At 47.5% G+C, this 27829-nt stretch overlaps 1 protein-coding gene across 5 annotated transcripts in view; it reads left to right on the top strand.

The window, feature by feature from the left end:
* LOC309568544 (uncharacterized protein) overlaps positions 1–27829 on the top strand; it is a 228678-nt gene that overhangs the window by 143481 nt on the left and 57368 nt on the right. For all 5 annotated transcript variants that reach the window (XM_082274238.1, XM_082274239.1, XM_082274241.1 and 2 more), the window contains 2 exons: positions 699–850; positions 25086–25270. In XM_082274238.1, the coding sequence (XP_082130364.1) occupies positions 699–850; positions 25086–25270 (337 nt within the window). The remainder of the gene's footprint in view (positions 1–698; positions 851–25085; positions 25271–27829) is intronic.

The following is a 27829-nucleotide window of genomic DNA, read 5'->3' on the forward strand; positions in this document are numbered from 1 at the left end:
GACAGTTACTTACCCTTCCTTTCACTACCCTGCTGCTCCTATGTGGTCACTGGGACCAAACCGAAAATGACTCTCTCGCCATCTAATGGGAGAGCGTTGCATCCCTGAATGGGGAAAGGGGGGAAGATTAAAGTTGGACATGCATGGATTGAAATTTGGCTGGTTTAATTTCCATCCAGGTATTGGCACCCTGGTTGTACACAAGCCGATCTATTGACTAATTTGTGTACAACCAGCCTGTCGGGTTTTTTCTGAATAATTAGTGCTGTTGGCTATAGCCAGAAATACTAGTGGTGTTCTGCCGGCAGGGAAAGCTGAGATGGGGGAATAGAGCAATTTTCTCTTTCCCACCACCTGGGGTGAAAGGAAAGGAAATTGTATAATCTATGGCCTGCCTACGAGGGGTGGCCACATGGCGTGAACAGATCGCCCGCTGCCGCCACTCAGACCCCCGCTCCCCATGCCGTGTAGTGTTTTTTTTTCAAATAGAAGGTAAATATAAACTGCTGGTGGGGCTGTGGTTAAAGTGAATATGTTGTAATGCATTGCATGGTCGCTGCACAGGTTCAATCTATCTGTCAAGGCTTATGAGTGGATAAAGGTTGTGGACATATGTCATAGATTATTAGCTGCAATTCAGAAAGTTAGCTGTATTTCAGCTTTAGTGCCAACTTTCCGCTGCTTTTTACATTTTGCAGGATGAGAAGCCAGCTGTGTCACCACATGTCCAGCAGCCACCGCAGCACCCAGCCGTCCAGAAAGGAGCCCTACCTGACCTGCCAGGAGCTCTGGATAAAAAAACGCCCACTGCGAATGTTCTAGTTGCCAAAGAACAAGTTCACAGGTGTGTGTCCAAGAGCTGTATTTTTTTATTTTATTTTTTCTTTTCTTCTCTTGCTTTACCTAATCCTTTATCTTTATTGCTGTGACTCGAGTCTGCATGCTGATTAATCCCTTTCTAGTCTGCTCTATCACATACTAAATTGATTTGTGGCTTTACCAACTCTGAAACACCCAGCAGCAAACATGACTGCTTTAATAGCTTTTGTTCCTTTGCAGTATGGCGAAATATGTACAGCAAGGCCATGACTAACCTGAAACAGTGGTCTAGTATTAGTATATTATACCAGGTCCAGGGACAACCCTCCACATCCTAGTATACCAAATTTGTGAAAAAGGGGACCGAGCGTACCCCTATCAGAAAGGACAGGGCTTGTAGGAAGTGTTGTTGTCACGATGAGCACATACACAGACGTATCGTAAAGAATATACATTTTTTTTGCATAAACGTGATTAACAGAGGTCTCCAATTTAGACCTAAAAGCATGTGTACAAAACCATAGCAAACGGCTTCAGCTGTTGCACATATCCAGTGCTTGCAGAATAACAATAAGATCCAAGGCATTTCGCAGAACGCTTTCTCTGCTTCAGGGAACTTGCATGTGCACCTACATGCTTAACAAGATTTGAAAAGAGGAAAAACCATATTGTACATTAAAAATGAATTAAACAAACATAGACCCTTATTATTCATGAACAAGTGAGTATCTGTGCTCACCAATTGTGCCAAAGTACACTGTTAACACCTCCAGATGCAAATGGATCAATCCAGGTCATAGGTCGACCAACTGGCCTCTGATAAGAGCTCGGGGCCAGGTCTGATGGACACTTGACCATATAGCAGAGATACAAGCGGACCAAGGTGTTGCCCAATCACTAGAGTAAAAGGATGTATATTTGTGTGTGTGTGTATGTATGTATGTGTGTGTATGTGTATGTATGTATGTATGTATGTATGTATGTATGTATGTATGTATATATATATATATATATATATATATATATATATATATATATATATATATATATATATATATATATTTCTCTATCGCTCATTGACAGACGTAGTCCTCGGTGATACAGCACCTTCGGGTTATGTTGCCTCCACAGGAGCAGGACTAGACAGGAAATAAAAATGCTCTGGCCACACCCCAGGGGCAGTCCCCGAGGGTATATCCTCTCTCTCTCCGCCACAGCAAATCAGTTTTTTTTCTGTCTAGTCAGGAGTAAGGACCTAGATACCTTGCTGGGATCTTCGGTCCTGGCGAGATTTTTTTTCTTAAAAAGATTTTTTAGACCGCTTTTTTTCTCCAGTGTTCCTGTGAGATCTTCAAGCAAGAAAGCTGAACTGGGCGACGGGCTGGATGTTGAGATCCGGTGGTCACCCCAGTTCAGCCTACGAGCGCGTGCAGGCCATAGCTCCGCGCTGGGTCGGCCGCGACATAGTCCCACTGGGGACTGACCCCGCGAGTTAAACGTCTCGCTGAAACGCCAAGGACCATGAGTCACGGCGTCCGTATTGGTCGACAGCCCTCCCGCCCCGGTGGAGAGGGGTACTGTCAGGAGTTGGTGCCCGCCTGGTTCCGGTATGGTGAGTAGTATGTTCCCCCTTTTCCCCTGACGGGTCTTGTGGTGAACGCGGGCCCCTCTCTGTATGGTAAGATAGAGTCCCCCTCTATCCTATAACATGGCACAGATCCCCCTACTTTGAGTGTGATTTTATGTGCAAAAAGCCAGGAGGCTTGGTTTGGGAGCTAACAATCTAATGGTATACATGTTAAAAAGATTGTAATCAGTGGCAGTCTGGGAATCTTACTGTGATAATAATAAAGTACCTACCAGTCAGAAGCCACGGACATGTAGACTGCCTTCCTAGTCAAATCTCCAGCTATAGCAGGCCTTCCGAACGGCCATGCGGTCCGCCAGGGCCGGTACCGCCAACCACGCCAAATCCCCATGCAGAGAAGGTGTTGTGTGCTCTGCAGCACACCGCTATTCGGTACAGGCCGCCGCCATTTTTTTTGCTGGATCGCATGAGCCGCCATTTTGGCGTAGCCTCGTGTCTCCAGCATGGGGGCGGCCATGTTTGAGGTGATCCAAACACCTCGTGGAGCTAGGGGAGGCGCCGGAAGGCGTGCAGAGGGGCGGAGCTGCCTCTTTTCTTCCTGGGCAGCCAGCCAAAAGACTTCCTGTTTGTGAAGACAGCGCTGTAACCTGTTGCAGTTAAACTCTGAGCATCAAGTGGTGAGCCTGGGGGTCTCTCTCTCTCTCTCTCTCTCTCTCTCTCTCTCTCTCTCTCTCTCTCTCTCTCACTCTCTCACTCTCTCACTCTCTCACTCTCTCACTCTCTCTCTCTCTCTCTCTCTCTCTCTCTCTCTCTCTCTCTCTCTCTCTCTCTCTCTCTCTCTCTCTCTCTCTCTCTCTCTCTCTCTCTCTCTCTCTCTCTCTCTCTCTCTCTCTCTCTCTCAACTCTCTCTCTCTCTCTCTCAACTCTCTCTCTCTCTCTCTCAACTCTCTCTCTCTCTCTCTCAACTCTCTCTCTCTCTCTCTCAACTCTCTCTCTCTCTCATCTCTCTCTCTCTCTCTCTCAACTCTCTCTCTCTCTCTCTCAACTCTCTCTCTCTCTCTCTCTCTCTCTCTCTCTCTCTCTCAACTCTCTCTCTCTCTCAACTCTCTCTCTCTCTCTCTCTCTCTCTCTCTCTCTCTCAACTCTCTCTCTCTCTCTCAACTCTCTCTCTCTCTCTCAACTCTCTCTCTCTCTCTCTCTCTCTCTCTCTCAACTCTCTCTCTCTCTCTCTCTCAACTCTCTCTCTCTCTCAACTCTCTCTCTCTCTCTCTCTCAACTCTCTCTCTCTCTCAACTCTCTCTCTCTCTCTCTCTCTCTCTCTCAACACTCTCTCTCTCTCAACACTAAGGGGCTTTTGTGGCGCTGGGGGTCTGAAAAAAAAAAAAAATAAGTTTTTTTATTTAATTGAATTGTATTATCCGGGAAGTTACTGGAATAATCATGTACCCTGCCACACAAATTCCCCCACCTGTTTCCCTCGAGGGGGCCACGGGACCCGCCGGTGCACAAAGTATGGATGCATTTACAGCAGTTTTGGAGTCTTTGGTGGCTCGGGTGGAGGCAGCCTGTCAGGGACGGGGGTCAAGGAAGCGACCCCCGCCTACCCCTATATTATCTGACACCTCTGACTCAGATTCAGAGATGGTCACTGCAGCTGCAGGTCCCTCTGCAAGGGCTGTTACCTCAGGTAAAGCTCCCTCAGACAGTGAGGAGGACGTTCCTTCTCCCGCTATAATTCAGGAAGAAGCATTGGTGGACGCACTAGTTGTGGCAGTGCGGGAAACCTTAAGACTTGAGGTTTTACCGGCAGAGGCAACTGAAACAGAGATTCCCTTTGGTACTAACAAGCCCATCAAAACGGTGTAGGTTTTTCCTGTACCCAAGTGTTTTGGTAATAAAATTAAAGGAGAATGGGAGCATTCTAAGCGTACCTTTACGATTTCCAAGCGTATTGCTAGACGCTATCCATTTGAGGAATCCTTCATTAAGAAATGGACGGTACCACCAGTGGTGGATCCACCTATTTCCAGGCTGAATAAAGCCACGGTTATCCCAGTGGAGGACACTTCGTCCTTTAAGGATCCGGTGGATCGGAAGATGGAAGCAGAGTCCCGCACTATCTTCTCTCTGATAGGGTCAGCATTTAGACCAGTAATTGTTATTGGTCTAGTTTCCCAGACACTTACGGAATGGGCGAGATTGGTACGCCAAGACCTTAGGGGAAAAGATATTCCCCAGGAAACATCTGATTTGATGGAACAGATTATACAAGGGCTACAGTTTATCTGTGACGCAGCCTTGGACACTACTCCCCTATTAGGGCATGCATCTATGTCAGCGGTAATCCTCAGACGTGTGCTGTGGTTAAAATGCTGGTCAGCTGACCTAGGTTCCAAAAAGACCTTGACGAATCTCCCCTTTCAGGGGAATCGTCTATTTGGGGCCACCCTAGATGAAATTATTAAGGATGCCACTGGGGGCAAGAGCACTTTCTTGCCACAGGCTGCTAAAGCTAAGGGACCTCGCAACAAGCGAGGACCTTTCTTTACCGCCCATAAAGGGTTCGTACGCCCGGCTGGAACAAGCGGGAAAGGCAAGACTCCTCCAGGAGGGTTCAAGAAAGGCTGGTCGGACAAACAGAAGACCGACTCAGCCAAACCCGAAGCAAAGGATTACACAGCCTGAAGGTGCGCCCCCACCCGGGTTGAGGGTGGGGGGACGTTTTCACCGGTATACAGGACATTAGATCGAGCATCGACTACTACTACCGGTGCGATTCTTCCCTTCCAACATTTAAGTACTACAGGGAGCGGTAGTCACCGTTCCCTGAATAGATCTTTTCCTTTACCTTTTCCTAAGATTAGTCTCTATTCCCCACAGGAATCGGATCTGGTTGACCAGACAGACCAAGAAGCCTCTAGCCGGGTGACTTCGGTCCCTGAGGTTCAACCAGAAAAGATCACCCTTCCTGATAGGAATCAGGTATCTGATAAATGTGTGGGAACAGAAAACGACCAGACTTTCTCGGATGGTCGGGGCCAGATAGCTCTAGGGATGCCTGGTTCAGATCCAGTCAGCGCCAGTGGTCCTAGAAATTCTAGGCTGGCCTCGTCAAGCCGGCCTGGCCGACTTGGACATGCTAGTCGCAGACGTTCCGTGGGAACTTCGTCTCAGGGAATGTCTGTGGTCTCAAGGACCAATTTACCATCGTGCTTTACAGTCGCTGGTTTTAATGGCCTGGCCATTGAGACCCAAGTACTGAAGGACAGAGGGTTGTCAGCTTCAGTCATTCCTACCCTTATTAAAGCAAGGAAAGCGACTTCCAGCAAGGTCTATTATCACACATGGAAGATTTATATTGCGTGGTGCGAATCTTTAGGATTTCCTCCACGTACCTATTCGGTGACTCGAATATTGGCTTTTTTGCAAAAAGGGGTTGAGCAGAAACTAGCCTTGAGCACCATCAAGGGTCAAGTTTCAGCATTAGCAATTTTCTTTCAGAAACCTTTAGCTACCAAGTTCTTGGTGCGGAATTTCATCCAGGGGGTGCGGCACCTGGCTCCACCAGTCCGCGCGCCCTTACCGCCCTGGGATCTTAATTTAGTTTTGTCGGTTCTACAGAAACCTCCCTTTGAAAACATCAGGGAGATTCCCTTGCTTACTTTATCCCAGAAGGTGGCCTTCTTGGTGGCTATCACTTCTTCTGCTCGCAGGGTGTCAGAACTGGCTGCATTATCATGCCAGTCCCCATACCTAGTGATTCATAGGGATAAGGTAGTACTTCATCCTAAGCCATCCTTTCTTCCTAAGGTGGTTTCAGATTTTCATCTGAATGAAGATATTGTACTACCTTCCTTGTGTCCTCAGCCCAATCATCATCGGGAACATGCGTTGCATTCCTTGGATGTGGTTCGGGCAATCAGGGTATACCTGAAAGCTACGGAATCATTCCGTAAGACGGATTCACTTTTTGTGATCACGGATGGCCCCAGAAAGGGGTTGCCTGCATCTGCCGCGACCATTGCCAAATGGATTAGACAGACGGTGGTACAGGCTTATTCTATTAAGGGTCAGAGTCCTCCGTTCCCTGTTAGGGCGCACTCCACTCGAGCGCTCAGTACTTCCTGGGCCTTTCGCCATCAGGCGTCAGTGGTCCAGGTATGTAAGGCGGCCACCTGGTCGTCGGTACATACCTTTACAAAATTCTATAAAATTGATGTGATGGCATCGGCGGATGCCTCATTTGGCCGCAAGGTTTTGCAGGCCGCAATTTGAGGAGACCGGTGGTCTACCTCAAGGGTTTTTTTCTGTTTGAAAAATTTCTTTTTGTTGAGTCTCATCATTAAGGATGAGCATTGTAAACTTTTAGTTGGCACCGGTTGGGCCTTCTAGATTGGGATTTGATTTCCATTTTCCCACCCCTCATTTGTGATACTGCTCTGGGACTTCCCGAAGGTGCTGTATCACCGAGGACTACGTCTGTCAATGAGCGATAGAGAAAAATGGATTTTTGTAAAATCTTACCGTAAAATCCTTTTCTCTTAGCTCATTGACAGACGTAGTCCCCGCCCCTCTGTTTTTGAGTTGGGTTGGGTTAAATTCTCTAAGCACTGCTTTTGTGACATAACTGATTTGCTGTGGCGGAGAGAGAGAGGATATACCCTCGGGGACTGCCCCTGGGGTGTGGCCAGAGCATTTTTATTTCCTGTCTAGTCCTGCTCCTGTGGAGGCAACATAACCCGAAGGTGCTGTATCACCGAGGACTATGTCTGTCAATGAGCTAAGAGAAAAGGATTTTACGGTAAGATTTTACAAAAATCCATTTATAATGTGTGTATGTGTGTGTGTGTGTGTATGTATGTGTGTGTGTATATATATATATATATATATATATATATATATATATATATATATATATATATATATATATATATATATATATATATGTGTATATATATATATATATATATATATATATATATATATATATATATATATATATATATATATATATATATATATATATATTTTCTCTATCGCTCATTGACAGACGTAGTCCTCGGTGATACAGCACCTTCGGGTTATGTTGCCTCCACAGGAGTAGGACTAGACAGGAAATAAAATGCTCTGGCCACACCCTAGGGGCAGTCCCAGAGGGTATATCCTCTCTCTCTCTGCCTCAGCAAATCAGTTTTTTTCTGTCTAGTCAGGAGTAAGGACCTAGATACCTTGCTGGGATCTTCGGTCCTGGCAGGATTTTTTTCTTAGAAAAGAATTTTTTAAGACAGCTTTTTTTCTCCAGTGTTCCTGTGAGATCTTCAAGCAAGAAAGCTGAACTGGGCGACGGGCTGGATGTTGAGATCCAGTGGTCACCCCAGTTCAGCCTACGAGCGCGTGCAGGCCATAGCTCCGCGCTGGGTCAGCCGCGATATAGTCCCACTGGACGGGGACTGACCCTGCGAGTTAAACGTCTCGCTGAAACGCCAAAGACCATGAGTCACGGCGCCCGTATTGGTCGACAGCCCTCCTACCTCGGTGGAGAGGGGTACTGTCAGGAGTTGGCGCCCGCCTGGTTCCGGTATGGTGAGTAGTATGTTCCCCCTTTCCCCCTGACGGGTCTTGTGGTGAACGCGGGCCCCTCTCTGTAATGGTAAGGATGGGTTCCCCTCTATCCTACAACATGTCACAGATCCCCCTAATTGAGTGTGATTTTTGTGTACAAGAAGCCAGGAGGCTTGGTTTGGGAGCTGACAATCTAATTGTAAATGATTGTAGTCAGTGGCAGTACTAGAACTTTACTGTGATAGTATAAGGTATCCTACCTGTCAGTAGCCACAGGGCGATGTCTATACATGTATACTGCATTCCAGATCATTCCTCCAGCTAAGCAGCGGTCCGCATACGGCCCGCTAGGGTCCGGTACCTCCGACCACGCTGACCACCATGAGGGTGAAGGGTTGTGAGGCCGAGATCCTTCTGCAGACATGCCGCTATTCTGTGCAGGCCGCCGCCATTGTCTGGTAGATCGCACAAGGCCGCCATTTTGGTGTAGCCTCCTGTCTCCAGCATGGGGGCGGCCATGTTTGAGGTGACTCAAACACCTCATGGAGCCAGGGGGAGGAGCCGGCAGGCGTGTTAAGGGGCGGAGCCGCCTCTTTTACCCAGGAAATAGGGCCAAAGACTTCCTGTCTGTAACAAGACAAGCACTGAGCAAGCTGATGAAAACTTCTGTGCATCAGGGATGAGCCTTGGGGTCCGTCTCTCTCTCTGTGGGGTCCAAAAAGGCAGGTAACACTGAGGGGCGCTGTTGCGACTGGGGGACACAAAAAAAAAAAAGTTTTTTTTTTTTTTTTACTTTGTCATTTTTTGTCGCTGGCAAGTGTCTTGTATAATCATTGACCCTGCCGCATAGGTATCCCCATCTGATCCCCTCAAGGGGGCTGCAGGACCCTCCAGTACCCCACTTGTTTTTAATGCATTATCGGCAATTTTGGAGTCTTTGGTATCCCGGGTGGAGGTGGCCTGTCAGGGACGGGGGTCAAGTAGCGACCCCCGTCTACCCCTATTGTTTATCAGATACGGATTCGGAACTGGTCAATGCAGTTGCAGGTCCCTCTTAGGGGGCTGTTGTCTCAGGTAATATCTCCTCAGCAGTGAGGAGCACGTTTCTGCCTCCGCCATAGCACAAGAGTGGTGGATGCACTAGTTGTGTCCGTCCGGGAAACCTTTAGTCTTGAGGTTACACCGGCAGAGGTAGCTGAGACTGAGATTCCTTTTTGGTACTTGTTAGCCTACCAAAAGGGCGAAGGATTTTCCTTTACCCAAATGGGGTCGTTTTGAAACGAACCCCTGTTATTTCCAAACGCATGGCTAGGTGCTATCCGTTTGAGGAATTCCTCTTTATAGGATAGACGGTACCACCTGCTGTCTTGCCACAGACTGTTAGGATAAAAAGACCTCGTAACTAACGAGGACCTTCCTTTTCTGCTCATATAGAGTTGTTCGTTCCGCGAGGGCGGGCGATAAGGCAAAACCCTCCAAAGCCCCTTTAGAGGGGTTTCAAAGGGCGCTGTTCGGCTCAGCCAAGCCTGAAGAATATAGCCTGATGCGCCCCTACCCATCTCTGGGGTGGGGGGGGATGTCTTCACCGGTTTCTGGAGGACACAGGATCGAGTTTCGATCACTTCCACCGGTGCGATTCTGCCCTTCTAACATTGAACGGTTTCAGGGGTTCTATTCGAACCTATTCACAATGCCCAGGAAAGAGGGCAAGGTGCGTCCAAATCTGGACTTGGGAAGAAATAGAGTCCATCCGTACAGTGGTGGCCTCCCTGCATAAAAGAGATTTCCTGGCGTCCATAGACATATAGGATGCCTATCTTTATATCCCCATCATCGCAGGACATCAGCGTTTTTTTTTTTCACTTTCCCAAAGATCATCCCTGGTTCCCACCAGGAGACTGAACTATCTGGGCCTAAGGTTGGATACATTCTGGGCAAGAGAGTTTCTCCTTGCTGGGAAACTCCAGAAGGTTCAGTCAACGATTCGGATGTTGCTGTCCGTCAATTGGCTGGGACTGATGGTGGCCTTCTTAGAGGCAGTACCGTATACCCAGTCTCATACCCGAATTCTCCTGAAGGAGATTCTTTTTTAATGGAATCAGAATTCCGATTCCCTGGACAATCGGATCCGGTTGAGCGAGCGGACCAGGAAGTCTCCGATGCTCAACCAGGGGAAGTCATTTCTTCCGATAGTATCCAGATTACCAATAAGGGTATCGGAACTGAGAGCGATCAGATTTTGTCTGATTTACTGGATCGAGCAGCTCTAGAGCAGCCCGATTCGGATCCAATCGCATATGGCCTCTTCATCCAGAGGTTTTTTCCCTAGCTGTCCCTTCATTGGGACATCCCGGATGTGGATATGTTGGCACCTTGGCCTAACAGGAAGGTGCGGAGGTTTGTAGCTCGCGCCACGATCCTCTAGCGGACGCAGCAGAAACGCTGATCGCCCCGTGGGGGCAGTATCAGCTACGGCATGCCTTCCATCCTCTCAAGTTGCTGCGGGAACTTCTTCGCAGGATAGAGGTGGAGGGAATTCCAGTTATTCTGGAAATTCTGGATTGACCTCGTCAAGCCTGGTACGCCGACTTGGCGAGGCTAGTCGCGGACGCTCCTTGGAGACTTCCTCTCGGGGAGGATTTGCGGTCTCAGGGACCGATCTTCCATCTTGCTTTACAGTCGCTGGCTTAATGGCCTGGCCATTGAGACCCAGGTACTGAAGGACAAGGGAGTGTCAGCTTCAGTTATTCCTACCTCCAGTTAAAGCAAGGAAAGCGACTTCCAGCACATGGAAGTCTTATATTGCATGGTGTGAATCTATTGGATTTCCCCCACAGACCTATTCGGTGACCCGAATTTTGGTCTGTCTGCAACAAGGGGTTGAGCAGAAACTATCCTTGAGCACGATCAAGGGTCAGGTTTTCGGCGTTAGCAATCTTCTTTCAAGAAACCTTTGGCTAATCATTCCTTGGTGCGGAATTTCATCCAGGGGGTGCGACATCTGGCTCCGCCAGTGCGCGCACCCTTACCGCCTGGTATCTTAATTTAGTGTGGTTGGTTCTTCAGAAACTTCTCTTTGAAGATATTAGGGAGATTCCCTTGCTTACATTCCCAGAAGGTGGCCTTCTTGGTGGCCATTACTTCTCTACGCAGGGTGTCAGAACTGGCCGCATTATCCTGTCATTCCCCAGATCTGGTGGTTCATAGGGATAAGGTGGTTCTTCTTCCGAATCCATCCTTCCTTCCTAAAGTGGTTTTCGTAAGACGGACTCACTTTTTGTGATCACGGATAGCCCTTGAAGGGGGTTGCCTGTGTCTGCCGCGACCATATCTACATGGATCAGTCAGACGGTGGTACAGGCTTATTCTATTAAGGGTCAGAGTCCTCCGTTCCCTGTTAAGGCGCACTTCACTCGAGCGCTCAGTACTTCCTGGGCCTTTCGCCATCAGGCGTCAGTGGTCCAGGTATGTAAAGCGGCCACCTGGTCGTCGGTACATACCTTTACAAAATTTTATAAAATTGATGTGATGGCATCGGCGGATGCCTCATTTGGCCGCAAGGTTTTGCAGGCCGCAATTTGAGGAGACCGGTGGTCTACCTCGAGGGTTTTTTTCTGTTTGAAAATTTTTTTTGTTGAGTCTCATCATTAAGGATGAGCATTGTAAACTTCTAGTTGGCACCGGTTGGGCCTTCTAGATTTGGATTTGATTTCCATTTTCCCACCCCTCATTTGTGATACTGCTCTGGGACTTCCCGAAGGTGCTGTATCACCGAGGACTACGTCTGTCAACGAGCGATAGAGAAAAATGGATTTTTGTAAAATCTTACCGTAAAATCCTTTTCTCTTAGCTCATTGACAGATGTAGTACCCGCCCCTCTGTTTTTTTGAGTTGGGTTGGGTTAAATTCTCTAAAGACTGCTTTTATGACATAACTGATTTGCTGAGGCAGAGAGAGAGGATATACCCTCTGGGACTGCCCCTAGGGTGTGGCCAGAGCATTTTATTTCCTGTCTAGTCCTACTCCTGTGGAGGCAACATAACCCGAAGGTGCTGTATCACCGAGGACTAAGTCTGTCAATGAGCTAAGAGAAAAGGATTTTACGGTAAGATTTTACAAAAATCCATTTTATATATATATATATATATATATATATATATATATATATATATATATATATATATATATATATATATATATATATATATATATATATATATATATAATATTAATGTATGTAATATATATTCTAATCAGCCACAGAAGGTTGCACCTATATCATACATACGTCATTCATTCACATACATCCTATTCCCACACACATCCCCACACAATGACACCATACACACCAACAGAACTCCCCCCCCCCCCCCCCACCCCACCCAAACAAATCACATCAGCATCTATCCGCCCCCACACAATCCACAGCCCCTCAATTCTACTCTAGGCACAGCACATCCAACTATGTGGTCCCAAAAGAGCATCCTCCACGCTTGGGTCTCCCACAGAGATAACATTAGACAGCCACCAACCACTTCCGGTATCCATACTACCCATAAAGTCTCATTCTAATGTTCTCATCCTTATATATTGTTGCTGTGTATATGGCACATAAGCCACCAGAGCTACGTCTGGCTTGTGGTTCCACCAGCTTGTTTATATATGAACCTGCCAGACATGACACTTGACTTCACGTCTGGTGTGGGCACCCAGTGTAGAGCGCATACGCGCTGTAAGACATGGCCCCGGATGCGGAGATCACAGCCAAGAGCCGCATCGAGCCTCGCACAGTGCCACACCTAGTGGGAGCTCATTCTCCGACCAGAGAAGGATGGCTCAGAAGATGTAACTGAGAGATGGAAGGCTCCCCCCATCCGTGTTGGGCGCCCTAATGCCCATCAAAATGACACGGTCGACACCATCTCAAATATTCCATAGCATCCAAAGGTCCAACAATCAGTAAAAAGTATTTATATATGTCAATAATACTTTTTTGAAAATAGTAACTGCATATAAGAACAACCGCTTCCAGGTATGTGTTGGGAGCAGGGCTGCAGTCCAACTATCCTCTGCCATGTGCAGGCCTGACAGCTTCCAAGTGTGTGTCAGAGCAGGGCTGGATTTCTTCTCTCTCATTTCTCTGGTCAGTTTTAGCTTTAACTGGTCCAGAGGGTCTACTGTACTCAGCCCGGAGTCTGTGTGGTCAGCAGCTCACTTTAACCTGGTGTGGTGTATCCAGGGGGTCACCTCGGCCACCTTTATGGCTGTGGGAATTGAAAGTAGAACAGTAGAAGGACCCCTTCATTTTTGCCCTATGGTGGTTGTGTTCAACTCTTTTTCACCCATACTGGATCTCCTGGCACAAAGGGATGGACTGGGTTTGACAGATTTATGGGGAGTTTTTCCTGGACCAATTTCCCTAGTTGGAGTTCTTCGAATTCTCACCAGAGCAATGGGCAGCATCAAGGTCCTCTTCATTTGAGTTTCCTGATGGTTTGGCCAGTTGCAATTTCAGGGTACGATTCATCCTTTCCACTTTTCCAGAGCTTTGAGGTCAATACGCGGTATGTAGCTTCCAAGTGATCTTGAGTACTGTTGCTAATTCCTGGAGGCACTTGTGAACAAAGGCCAGGCCGTTGTCTGAGCCTATGGATGAGGGGATTCCACATCTGGGGATAATTTCATGGAGCAGGCATTTTACCACTTCTTCTTTTGTAGTCTTAGTTCGTGTGGGCCAGGCCTCTACCCAGCCCATGTAGATGCAGATGGCCACCAGCAAATATTTGTATCCTCCTGAGGGAGGCATGACAGTGAAGTCAACCAGTAATTCTTCAATCGGTGAGGCTCCTACAGCTTGTATTCCAGGAGTTGGTACAGGCTATTGTCTGGAGTTGTTTCGGGCACATTCTATGCATCTGCTTGCTGCAGCTTGTGCCAGTGTGGGTAGCCGGGGAATATAAAAATGTTTCTGTCGCTCATTGACAGACACAGACTTCTTGATTAATATCAGTAGGGATATACTGCCCCCTACAGGAGTAGGACACTAGGCAGGAAAAAGTTCTGGCCACACCTATGGGCAGTCCCAGGGGGTATATCTTCTCTCTCCCTGCATAGGATGTCAGTTTTTTTCTGCCTAGTCAGGAGTAAGGACCTAAGTTCCTTGCTGGGATCTCTGGTCCTGGCAAGCTTTTTTAGATAAATCTTTTTTTAGTTAGCATTTTTCTCCAGTTGTTCCTGTGAGATCTTCAAGCAATTATGCCGGATCTGGGCGACGGCTGGATGTTGAGATCCAGTGGTCACCCCAGCCGGCCTACGAGTGCGTGCAGGCCTAGCTCCACGCTGGGTCGGCCGCGACATAGTCCCGCTGGACGGGGACTGGCCCCGCGAGTTAAATGTCTCGCCAGGTCGCCTACAACCAGTCTGAATCTGAGTCGCGGCGTCCGTGTTGGCCGACAGCCCCCCCACCTCGGTGGAGAGGGGTTCTGTCAGTAGTTGGCGCCCGCCTGTTCCGGTATGGTGAGTAGAATGTTCCCCCTCTCCCCCTGACGGGTTTTGGGGTGGACGCGGGCCCGTCCCTGGGATGGTCGGACCCTCATGATCCCGGGTTCCCCTCTGTCCTGTTATGCACCCCCCACCTATCTGCCCCCTCCTTCAATCTTGGTTACAGACCGCATATGGGGGCGGTGGGGTGCGCCGCCGGTGTTGCCCTAAACGATCGTGCGGGGGGGGGTTACTACCTGTGCCTTTAGGTCCATCCACCGATCGATCCGTGGGTAGGCACGCGGGGGTCCCCTTTTTGGCATCGCCGGTTCCCGGACCCGTGGCTCTACAGTATTCAAGACAAATGGGTTCACGAGGCCATACGGTCGGAACACAAGATTGAGTTGCGATCGCTTCTACCGGTGCGGTTCTTCCCTTCCAATATGCGACTGTCCCCGAATCGCCTAATGGCTCTGTTGGGGACAGTGCAGCACTGGATGCAAAGGGCGCCCATAGAGGGTGCCTATCTTCACGTTCCCATTTACGCAGGACACCAGCTGTATCTGCGCTTTGCGGTGGGAGCGGACCATTATCAGTTTGTGGTGTTACCCTTTGGTCTCGCCTCTGCTTTCCGGGTCTTCACAAAAGTTTGGGCCCCAGTCCTGGCGTTGTTGCGGCAGCGGGGCATATCGGTCCTGGGCTACCTGGACGACCTCCTCTTCTGTGCGGAGTCTACGCAGGCTCAGTGTCATACGTGGACTCTCCAAAAGGAGATTCTTCTCAAATGGAACTGGAATTCCGATTCCCTGGACAATCTGATCCGGCTGAGCGAGCGGACCAGGTAGTTTCTGGTTTGGGGGCCTCGGTCTCCGATGCTCAGTCAGGGGAAGTCCTTTTTTCTGAAAGTATCCAGGTGATCGATAAATGTGTTGGAACTGAAAGCGATCAGGTTTTGCCTGGTTCACCGGACCGAGCATCTTCAGGGCTGCTCGGTTCGGATTCAGTCGGACAATGCCACGGCCGTGGCCTATGTCAATCATCAAGGGGACACCAAGAGTGTTCTGGCGGCCGTGGAAGTGGCCGGCAGGTTTTGGGCGGAACAGTTTGTTCCGGCTCTTTCTGCAGTTTACGTTCTGGGTGTGGAAAATTGACAGGCGGACTTTCTCAGGCGTCAGACCCTGGATCAAGGGGAATGGCCTCTTCAGACAGAGGTGTTTCACCAGTTGTGCCTTCATTGGGGCACCCCGGACATGGATCTGTTGGCATCTCGGCGCAACAGAAAGGTGCAGAGGGTTGTAGCCCACACCCGCGATCCTCTGGCGGACGCCGCAGACGCACTGAATACTCTGTGGGGGCAGTACCAGCTGCTGTATGCCTTTCCTCTTAAGTTGTCACCGAAACTTCTTCACAGGATAGAGGCGGAGGGAATTCCAGTCATTCTTGTGACTCCGGATTGGCCTCATCGGGCCTGATATGCCGTCGTGGTCAGGCTGGTCGCAGACGCTCCTTGGCGACTTCCTCTCAGGGAGGATCTGCCGTCTCAGGGACCGATCGTCCATCCTGCTTTACGATCGCTGGCTTTGACGGCTTGGCTGTTGAGAGCCAGGTGCTGAAGGACAGGGATTTGTCTGCTTCAGTTATCCCTACTCTGATTAAAGCGAGGAAAGCGACTTCCAGAAAGGTCTATCATCGCACATGGAAGTCTTATATCGCGTGGTGTGAATCCCTTGGGTTTCCTCCACGTTCTTACTCGGTGGCTCAGATATTGGCTTTTCTGCAACGGGGGGTTGAGCAGAAACTGGCCTTGAGCACTATCAAGGGTCAGGTCTCAGCATTGGCAATCTTCTTCCAGAGGCCACTGGCTACTCATTCCTTGGTGCGGAGTTTCATCCAGGGGGTGCGGCACCTGGCTCCTCCGGTGCGCGCGCCCTTGCCGCCCTGGGATCTTAATTTGGTGTTGTCGGTTCTCCAGAAACCTCCCTTTGAAAATATTAGGGAGATTCCCTTGCTTACTTTATCCCAAAAGGTGGCCTTTTTGGTGGCCATCACTTCGGCATGCAGGGTGTCAGAACTGGCTGCGTTGTCCTGTCGTTTCCCATATCTGGTGGTTCATAGGGATAAGGTGGTTCTTCGTCCGAATCCATCCTTCCTTCCTAAGGTGGTTTCCGATTTTCATTTGAGGATATTTTATTGCCTTCCCTTTGTCCTAAGCCCAGTCATCCTCGGGAGTTTGCATTACACTCCTTGGATGTGGTTCGGGCGATCAGGGTGTACTTGGCTATTAGACTCTTTTCATAAGGCTGATTCACTTTTTGTGATCACGGATGGCCCTAGAAAGGGGTTGCCTGCGTCTGCCGCGACTATCTCCAGATGGATCAGACAGACGGTGGTACAGGCTTATTCTATTAAAGGTCAGGTTCCTCCGTTCCCTGTTAAGGCGCACTCCACTCGGGCGCTTAGTGCTTCCTGGGCCTTCCGCCATCAGGCGTCGGTGCTTCAGGTTTGCAAGGCGGCTTCCTGGTCGTCGGTTCATACCTTTACAAAATTTTATAAAGTTGATGTGCTGGCATCAGCGGATGCCTCTTTTGGCCGCAAGGTTTTGCAGGCCGCTGTTTGAGGGGACCGTTGGTCTACCTCAGGGGTTTTTGTTTCTTTTTGTTAGGTCTCATCCCTTTGTTCGATGAGTCCTCGATGCTTCTGGTTGGCTCCGGTTGGGCCTTCTGGATTGGATTTTTATTTGTTATCCCACCCCTCATTTGTGGCACTGCTTTGGGACGTCCCTACTGATATTAAGCAAGAAGTCTGCGTCTGTCAATGAGCGACAGAGAACTGGATTTTTGACTTACCGTAAAATCCTTTTCTCTTAAGCTCAATGACAGACGCAGGACCCGCCTCTCTATTTTGAGTTGGGTTGGGTTGAATTCTCTGACACTGCTTTGTTACATACCTGACATCCTATGCAGGGAGAGAGGATATACCCCCCGGGACTGCCCATAGGTGTGGCCAGAACTTTTTCCTGCCTAGTGTCCTACTCCTGTAGGGGGCAGTATATCCCTACTGATATTAATCAAGAAGTCTGCGTCTGTCAATGAGCTTAAGAGAAAAGGATTTTACGGTGGGTCAAAAATCCAGTTTTTTCTAGGGCCTTTTCAATGGCTGTTTTGCCCATGTGTGTTACCCTGTGGAATTCTGTCACTAACTCAGTTGCTACTACAGCTGGGATGACAAGTCTTCCGTCCTGCAGCTGGTAACACCAGTCTTTCCTGTACTTTCCAAAGTTCAGTCTCTATCCATTATTGTTCTGTCTTTGTGTAGATTGGATCCCATTCAGAGAGTGGTACTGGGAACAGGGGGGCCATTACCTGTTGTGGGGTCGCTGGAATGCTGCAACCCTGGCCCGCTCGTTCTGCTGTCCTGTTGACTCTAGCTACCGGAGTCTCCCTTCTGATGGTCTCTACAGTGGATCACTGCAACTTCAGAGGGGACCCATACTGCTTCCAAGAGTTCCAAGAGTTCCAGTATTTCTGTCCCATATTTGATGCTCTTCCCTCCGGATGTAATGAGTCCTCTTTCCTTATACAGGGTTCCATGAGCATGTGGAGTCAGGAAGGCATAAACATTGTCTTATGCCCTGTACACACTATCAGATTATCTGCAGACTTTTGTCTGCAGACTTACCAAAACCATATAATATGAGGTCAAACCTAAACACTTTCAGTTTGTATGCAATCCGGCAGGCCCTTGCACTACATAGAAAAGGTAAATCTGAAGACAAAAGTCTTCAGATAATCTGATAGTGTGTACAGGGCATTAGTCCGGCAGAGAGTTGTAATGCCCTGGTTCGTGCAATTAGTTCAGCTTTCTGAGCAGAGGTTCCCTGTGGTAAGGCTCCTGCTGATTTTCACACAGCATGGCCTGGTATTTGACCATCCGGCTGTTAGTGAACCAGTGATTTTCTTTGTAATCCATCAATGCCTGTACCTGGTGTGGGACCCAGACATAGGTTTCCTGACCTAGTGATAGCTTGTCAGCTTCAGCCACCAAGGGCTGTTGCTGCGATGGCCGCAGGCAAGGAGGCCAACCCTGTGCTACAGTGTGCAGTTGTTTAGAGAGGTACTCCACAGGGCGTTGCCATGATCCAAGGTACTGTCAGGACTCCCACTGCTATTCCCCGCATTTCACTGATCTACAAATAGAAGGATTTTTGGTTGTCCGGGAGGCCTAAGCCAAGTGCCTGCAATAAGGAAGCCTTAATGTCTTGGAAGGCTTGGTCTTGTTTTTCCCAAAGAAAGGGCTCCCTCTCTCCCCCTTTGAGACTTTATAGAGGGGCCTTGCTTTGGCGACGGTCTCTAATCAAAATCCGGCAGAATCCTGCTGCTCCCAGGTTAGGGCAGGGATCTGGCAAACAGATTCTTTCTTGCCCTTTCTCAACTGTCTCTGGCCTTGTGACACCCTGAATTCCAGGTATTTTTCAGTCTCTTGGCACAATTGAGCTCTTCTTCTGGATACCTTATAACTTGAGTAGCTGCAACAGTTAATTTGTTCTTCTTCACATTACTTCCTGTTCTTTCCTTTTGATCCAGGTCTGCATGTTCTCTGCCTTTTTGTTTTTTGTTTTTTTGTCAGTGCCTCTAACATGTCCACTTTCTGTTTCATTCTAGAGTCAGATTCTTTGTTTCTGATCTGTAACCCACCCAATGGGGCTACAGCTTTTTTTTTTTCCCGAACTCTTCAACATAATTTAAACCTGCTTTGCTTATTCTGTGTTTCTCCTCTGCACTGAAGAGTCAGTAGGAGTTGCTGGCAGTCTGACAAAGTGGGACTAATAAGTCTGAATTATTGAGCAGAAGTCTCTCCTAGCTGAGTTGAAAGACAGAGCAAGAGTTTGGTTTCTGGCACCGGGAATCTTTGGGATGGAAGTGGACATTTGACCTGTGCGCCCATTGGTAACTTCTGTGACCATTTTCATCCTACTTATGCTGAGTGTCAAGTCCAGGGGTACAGTTTGGGGTATATACACTGCAACCAAACACTGATGGGGTCTGGTCACCTTCTTCTGTGCAACATAATGAGTTAAACTTGATTTGCCCCAGGCTACATGGTAGGGCTTTGAGACTTGCTTGATAGGGACAATTTTTCAATCTAGGGGTCTACAGAATAATCATACCAGGGAGAGATTCTCATAATCTACTCTTTACATGGAATATTTTTTAACTCCTGTCATTTGCTCCACTTTTTCTTTATAATATAACTTATTACACGGAGGCTTGGGTACATTGGGCAGAGGTCCCTTTACCAGGGACTTTACCCATCTTAAAGCAGAACAGCAGTTAAGCAAAGCACTAAATATTACGGTGTCAGTGTCTATTCTTCTTCACTGGAAGGCTGACATGCACTGACACGCTAATACCTTTTTAGTTTAGACGTTTAACACTTAAAGATGCAGACACCACAATAACCCTATTCTGTTACCTTTTGAGCATCCCTTCCTTTTTTTGATCATTTTGTAACCTAGAGACATCAAGACAGACACAGAGGGTAGGGTAAAGTTTTGCGAATCTGGTAAGGGATCCAAGACTCTCGACAGTCACTCCCCCTATCAGCATTTCAGACATGGTCATCTGGCTGAGAACTGCACACCATTCACACTGACCTTTGCCACCCAGGATAACAAACTGATTGAGGTTTGCCCAGGATGTGGAATCCTCCAACTTGGGTTTTCCTCGTGAGGTGATCAGGCTCCCCTTCCCTCGAATACCATCAAGAGGTCCTGTGACTGTTATCGAAACCAAAAGCAAAGATCTTACCTGGTCAGGAAGTGGAGCTCCAACTGTTTGGTTGGTTCCGGAGTCGGGGTTCAAGACGTCGTTGGGCGGCTTCGGAGCAGGCGACCAGGATGTTGTGTAGCCTCCCAGACAATTTGTCCAGTAGTGCCTGAGACATAAGTGTGATCCAAGGGGTCGGCTCAAGACTGATCCCCACAAGTCGCGGTGGAATGGCCACTCGTCTCTGATTTTCCACCTGGTTTCCCAGCCAATGAACCAAGAAATGTAACAGCAAACCGTTTTTGGAAACCAGAAATGGAGTCCGGATGCAAACTTCAGGAAAACAAATCTTTTTATTCAATTTCGAAGAAGACTTGGCAACGACTCAAGTCAGTTTGCCAAGTACCCAAATAAGCGTGTACGTCACATAAATATCAGCAGTTATGTCACATGTACATATTTTCCTAACTAGTTTGGCAAGCAATACATATTCTTTTCTATACAAATGTTCCCTGTAACCTCTTATGGCAATTAACATTCCCGGTTTCACACTTATCTGTATTCTCGTTAGTTGCAGGAGAACAGAGAGAAAGAGACAGAGGGGGAGAAGGGGGGGGGGGGTCTAAGCTGCGCAGCTTGACTGTTTGTCCTTGTAGTAGTACTGGGATTGCCAGAATCAACCATTTTGTTTTGCTAATTATCTGCCATTTTAGAAGGCTTTCCAGGTGATGCCACAATCTGAGGACTCCTCCCTGTGATGCAGGAGAGGAACTCCCAGAGCCCCCACTGTGGGATTGATTTACTAAGTCGAGAGTGCAAAATCCTGTGCAGCCTTGCAAGGCAGCCAATCTGCTTTGAATGTCTGCTTGTTCAGTTAAGCTTTGACAATAAAATCTGGAAGCTGATTGGTTTCTATGCAGAGCTGCACCAGATTTTGCACTCCCACTTTTTAAGTAAATAAACCCCTATATGTTCTTGTTGCCTATTTACCAGAGCGTTTTTGCTCAGCCACTATTCAAAATTAAACCATTCTTGGACTTTTGCATGAGATTTATGAAAGAAGAACTTGCACAGCATAGGCTTCAGGAAGTAGACCCAGAGAGGTGCTTTCTGTATTCTGGCTTTAGTGGATTACTTAGACCAAATTGCTAAAAAAATATTTGGGACTTTAAATTCAGCAATATTGATAACTGACAATCGACAGTAGATAAAATTTCTCACCAGTTTTATTGTTTAAAGAACGGTTTGTGGTATTGAGATTGATTACAGATTTTACTTTTTATGATATTTTATGGAAATGTTTCCATCATAAAAAAGGCACAATGAAAATTCCTTGTGTAGGAAGGGCAAAAAAAAACAAGATGTCATTTTCAGGGGAAGAGGTTTAGTCCTTTAATAAAATTGCTTGACTATTAATGGGCTTTTAACTAGCTGTCATACTCCAATTTTGTAAACGTGTAAAATCTAAGTTTACAGATTTATAAAAGACAAGTTTAAAGCGGAGTTCCACCCGAAATTTATACTTACCTCCATCTTCTCGCTCCCGGTCACCTGAAAAACAAATGGATAATCGCAATTTTTTTTTATTTTTCACTTACCTTTTAGAGAAAATATACTCACCTTACTTCCTTCTTCCTCCCCTCGGCGGCCACGGCGATTCGTCACTTCCTGGCTTTTGCAATGATTCCTGGGAGCTGAACGTCATAGCTCCCAGGAATCATTGCGCCTGCACCGGCCCCGACGTCAGTTCCGGGGCGCGCGCGTCATCCCCTTCTAAACAGCTTCTGGGCATGCCCAGAAGCTGTGGAGGGATGACGCGCGCGACCCGGAAGTGACGTCGGGGCCGGTGCAGTGCATCGTGGGACCGAAGAAGGAGGAAGAGGACCGAAGAGGACGCGGAAGAGGATCGTGCTGGCTTCAAGCTGCCCACACCTGAGATGGCAGCGCTGGAGAAGACAATTTCAAGGTAAGTATATCTCCTGAAAGGTAAGTGCAACCCGGGACAGATCAGAGGCTAGCCATTGTGGAATGTGCTAGCCCTGACTGTCCCGGGGGTATTTTTGTAAAAAAATGTATAACCAGGGTGGAACTCCGCTTAAACCACTCACCCTGTAAGGTGCCTGCTTACCACCTATGATGGTGGCGGCCACCCTTGACTGCACCCCAGCCAGTAAAAAATCTAGTGCTGGATTCTGTGCTTGTACAGTAACATTCCATAGATTGAAGAGAAGGACCCATACTGCAAGAACAATATGCCATTAAACTGCGCGGGCAGCAGTAAGATGGGCAATGTATTTATCAGCCAAAATAGAAGAATCTACATGGCATGGTTCAGCTTAGGGGTAGTTGGAATGGATAGAGGGTGGTTATACAAATGGTATCCAATCTGTTTAGAACTTTCCAAGCCTGGGAGAAAGCTACAGTCCTGTTTCAAGGAGTAAGAGATTGTTATTTAAGCATCACGCCTGTCAATCTAATGTCTAGTATTCTTAAGGACATGCACGCCAAGTTTCGAAAAATATTCAAGCCATGGTTGGTGTATGCCGTCCCTGATCTCCCCCTGACGAGCGTGGATTCACTCTAAGTGTCGGTTCACACTGATCCGACTCGAAGTCGCCCCGGGTTCGGGCGACCAATGAAGTCGCCCGTGCACCGCGACTTCGGCTTGGCTTGCGACGACTTCACATAATGGAAGTCAATGCAAGTCGCTTCGACTTTACAAAAAAAAAAGTGCAGGAACCTTTTTCTAAGTCGAAGCGACTTAAGTCACTCTGATTAGAACGGTTCCATTGCACAACATGGACCGCTACTTGTCAGGCGACCAAGTCACCTGACAAGTCGGATCAGTGTGAACCGGCACTAACCGTTTCCTCCGATGGTCCCTTCTCTTCCCCCTTATCCTGTCTCTTCTTTCATGGTTTCCACTCTGTCTCCTTTTTTCTTAGTCTCAGGTCCAGGACTACTTACAATGGCATTTAATCGCTTATACTTTGTCCTGGTCGATTTTGTTAACAATGGGGATTGCCCCGAAAACCATGACTGCTACATTTTAAGTTTACTGTGATCATTTGTTGGAGATGTTCCTCCTCCTTCATTCATGCTATGGGTGTTTGTTTTTCTTATGTCGCCAGTCATAGCCCCTGCGTGGGCAGACTAGGTGCCCTTCTGTACTACGTGTGTTTTAATATATTCGAATAAATGTTATTGAACCTTAAAACATAACTAAACCCAAGATTTGAATGTGGTGGCTTCATTAGTTTTTAATTTCAGGCTAAGATCATTTCATTTCAGCAAGTACAGAATATATCTGTTGATCTTGCTGGAAATGCAGTGTCCTCGTCCATTCCTCTTGAGCTGCACAAAAAAAAGAAAAAAAAAAAATCTTGAACTAATAATCCCAGCAACCAGCATGTAATAGATTGAACAAAGGCAGACATGCTTGTAGCCCAGCCTGGGTAATAACTTTGTCTGTAAATCAAGAGGGTAAGTGAGTGTAACAACCCAATAACAAAGTGTTATTCTCTGGATTACCAGGTGATCATAAAGGAAAATAGACTGAAAAAAGAAAACTAGTACAGTCACCACATCTAATGACTTTTAGCTATATTATGTTAATTTTTTGGGTTTAGAAAAGTTTGAAGTCATATCAGCCACCGTGATGACATTATTATGGCGATGATGAAGTTATTCTTGTATAAGAGTCTATCGGAAGGACTGTATTCTTCTCCTGGCACCCATTTAGGCTTTGCTTAGCCCAGCAATTAGGTGGTTAGTGAGGCATCTCTCTACTAGAAATGATTTGTGGCTTTCTCTGTGGCTTGCCAGCCTTCCCCTTAAGGATCTGATGAAAGTCGCATAGCAGACTTGCTGATGAAGAGCATTGTTACCCTTTGTTTAAGCCTTCAAGCAGTTAAAGAACAAATCTATAGACAAGTTCTCCCAGCTGGTAGATCTGTAAAGGCCTGTCCCATCACTTTCTTCTGCTGTATGCTGGTGAATCTGTGCCAGGGACTGTGATGAGAGCATTTTTTTTTTCCTTTCCTTGTTATTGTTGACACAGCAGGAGTGTCAAGAAAAGCCTTCATTAAGCCGGTTTTAATTAAGGAGCTTAAGACTGAAGATTGCTATATTTTTTTCTCCCTCTTAATTAATCAGTATTGGAGGACTCACTCTGGGGTGCCTGTAAGTGCTTTAACCATTTCTGGACCGGAAGGTTTTACCCTTTACCCTTAATGACCAGGCCATTATTTTGCGATACGGCGATGTTACTTTAACTGACAATTGCGCAGTCGTGAGATGATGTACGCAAATAAAATTAATATTCCTTTTTTTCCCACAGATGGAGCTTTCTTTTGGTGGTATTTGACCACCTCTGATTTTTCTTTCTGTGCTATAAACAAAGCGACAATTCTGAAAAAAAAAGTTTTTTTTACATTCTGCTATATAACATTCCCAATAAAAAAACATTTAAAAATCATTTTAGGCCAATATATGTTCTGCTACATATTTTTGGTAAAACAAAATCCCAATAAGCGTGTATTGGTTTGCGCAAAAATGATTGCGTCTACATACTAGGGGAAGATAGATGCAGGATGGAGTAGAACATTTAAAATAAAAAAAAATACTCGCTGGTTTGCATAGGTCACTCATTTGGTAGACGAGCAGGATGCCAGTCGTCCTCTGGTGAGATGTTCTGCAGATTTTGGAAAGGAGTGATGTCTTTGCTAATCCTGACAATGTGGAAACGGATGTGTTTTTTGGGGGGAGGTTTTCAGTCCATTTTAGCACTTGCAATTGGATCACATTTGTAACGTCCACTTAATAATGCAACTTTTTCCTAAAATGTTTTATTTTTTTCTGCTCTGGAACAGCTGGCAAGACATTGTTAGCAAAGTGAATGCAAGGATGACTAAAGAGGAAAGCAACAAAGTCGATGGCAGCGATGGCCTTGGAAAAGCCCAAACCCTCCGTGCCAATGTAGCTGTTGGAAAGTGGGAGAATAGGGCGATGCATCATGGCTACCCGAGACGAATCGGCGATAATGAGGCTGAAATGGGTATGTTTCATTGTCATGTTATTTTCATTGTATGCATCTGTTAAAGAGAAGCATTTTTTTATTTTAAAAGCTTTTTATTCCTTGGAAATTGTTCCTAAATATGCTTTGTGTGGCTTCTCTATCTTCACATACAGCCATTGGCTGGAGCTGGACTCTGAGTTGTGTGTTAACTATTGCTACTCTCCTCCTCTCTAGTAGTCAGTGCGGATCCCCCCACTATGAGCTTGGTTTAAAATTTCAGCTGGTATGCAGTTTTAACATGCACCTATAGTTATATTTTTCATATATATTCTTTATTTTGTGCGCTGATAAAACACATATACAATCATTGGCTACTTTTATTAGGTACACCTTGCTAGTACCAGGTTGGACCCCCCTTTTGCCTTCAGAACTGCCTTAATTCTTATTGGCATAGATTCAACAAGGTGTTGAAAACCTTCCTTTGTCGGCTGCACATCCATGATGCAAATCTCCCGTTCCACCACATCCTAAAGGTGCTCGATTAGATTGAGATCTGATGACTGGAGGCCATTGGAGTACAGTGAACTCATTGTCATGTTAATAAAACCAGTGGTGAGATGATTTGAGCTTTGTGACATGGTGCATTATCCTGCTGGAAGGAGCCATCAGAAGATGGGTACACTGTAGCCATAAAGGGATGGACATGGCCAGCAACAATACTCAGGTAGGCTGTGGCGTTTAAATGATGTTCAGTTGGTACAAAGGGGCCCAAAGTGTGCCAAAAAATACCCCCCACACCATTACAACACCCCTACCAGCCTGAACTGTTGATACAAGACAGGATGGATCCATAGTTTCATGTTTATGTCAAATTCTGACCCTACCATCTGAATGTGGCAGTTGAAATCAGAGACTCCTCAGACCAGGCATTGTTTTTCCAGTCTTCTATTGTCCAATTTTGGTGAGCCTGTGCAAATTGTAGCCTCAGTTACCTCTTATTAGCTAACAGGAGTGGCATCTGGTGTGGTCTTCTGCTGCTGTAGCCCATGCTTCAAGGTTTGATTGTATTGTGCATTTAGAGATGGTATTCTGCATACTTTGGTTGTAGCGAGTGGTTGAGTTACTGTTGCCTTTCTATCATCTCGAACCAGTCTGCCCATTCTCTTCTAAACCTCTGACATCAACAAGGCATTTTCATCTACACAACTGCCGCTCACTGGATATTTTATTTTTTGGACCATTCTCTGTAAACCCTAGGGATGGTTGTGCATGAAAATCTGCTCTGCACTAGGTCGGCCGCGACATAGCCCTACTGGACGGGGGCTGACCTGCAAGTTAACTGCCTTGCGAGGTCACATGCAACTAAGTCTCGGCCTGAGTTGCAGCATTCCTCCTGGCCGACAGACCCCCCCCCCCCCTATTTCGATGAAGAGGGGTTCTGTCTGGAGTGGTGCCCTGGTATGATGAGAAGCTGTACCCCCCTGGAGGGTTTTGGGGTGGCCGTGGGCCCCTCTTTGGGACTGTCGGACCCAAGAGCTCCCCTCCTTCCCGTCAGTAACCCCCCTTATATCTGTACCCCATCCTACCCCCCCTCCACTTTTATGCTGGGGCTGTTTGGGTGGTCTGGTCCACCTCCTGGGGTAGGGCGCTATACTGGGAATGGGGGCTGGGGCTGGGGGAGGGGGGTGCGTGTCAGACGATCGGCTGTGCGGGGGGAGGGGGTTATACCTGGTGGGGGCTCCTGCCAGGGCACCCCCCCATCCTGCCTGGGTCTGTCCTTGAGGCCTAGGGATCCCTCCTGGGTCCCTGGAAGCCTCATGGTGCCGCAATTTTGTTGTAGCCTGTGTGTTTCTATGCACAGCGGCCATGTTTGTGTAGTCCGGTGGCCATTTTGTGATGGTTTGTCAGTAATGGCAGCGGCCATGGCGGTGGGAGCCCCTCCTCATCCCGTGGTGCAGACTCCTGAATCTTTTTACTTCCTGATCACCGCGTCTGGGTCTGCAACCACGCGCCCGGAATCCTCTGATAGCGAGGATGATTCCTCCACATCTGTAACCGCGCACAAAGGCGCTGGTGGATGCACTGATTGTATCTGTGCATGAGACCTTGAAGATGGGAGGATACAGTTGTGACCGAGGTGGAGGCTCCCATTTGGCACTCACAAGCCACCCAGAGTGGCAAAGGTGTTTCCTTTCCCCGCCTATTTTGACAAAATTGTCGCTAAAGAGTGGGGATGACCAAAGCGTCCCCTTGCACACTCTTAGCAATTTTCTAGGCGTTACCCCCTATGAGGAGTCTCTTATTAAGGAGTGGACTGTTCCACCGATGGTGGACCCTCTGGTTTCCAGATTGAACAAGGCAACCATGATTCCGGTTGAAGAGTCCCCAGCCTTTAAGGATCCGGCTGACAGGAAGGCCGCAATATGTACTCTGGCTGGTTTCTGCACTGAGGCCGGTATTCACCATTGCCCCCCCACTGCCTTTGCTGAGCTGGCGGACCAGCTGGTCCAGGGGCTGCTGCAGTTTCTGTGATGCCTCTTTGGATGCGGCTCCCCTAGTGGCTTGGCTTTCTGTTTCGGAAGTGGTCCTTCGGCTTGT

Source organism: Pelophylax lessonae, assembly GCF_965119305.1.
Source record: "Pelophylax lessonae genome assembly, chromosome: 12".
Classification (NCBI taxonomy): domain Eukaryota; kingdom Metazoa; phylum Chordata; class Amphibia; order Anura; family Ranidae; genus Pelophylax; species Pelophylax lessonae.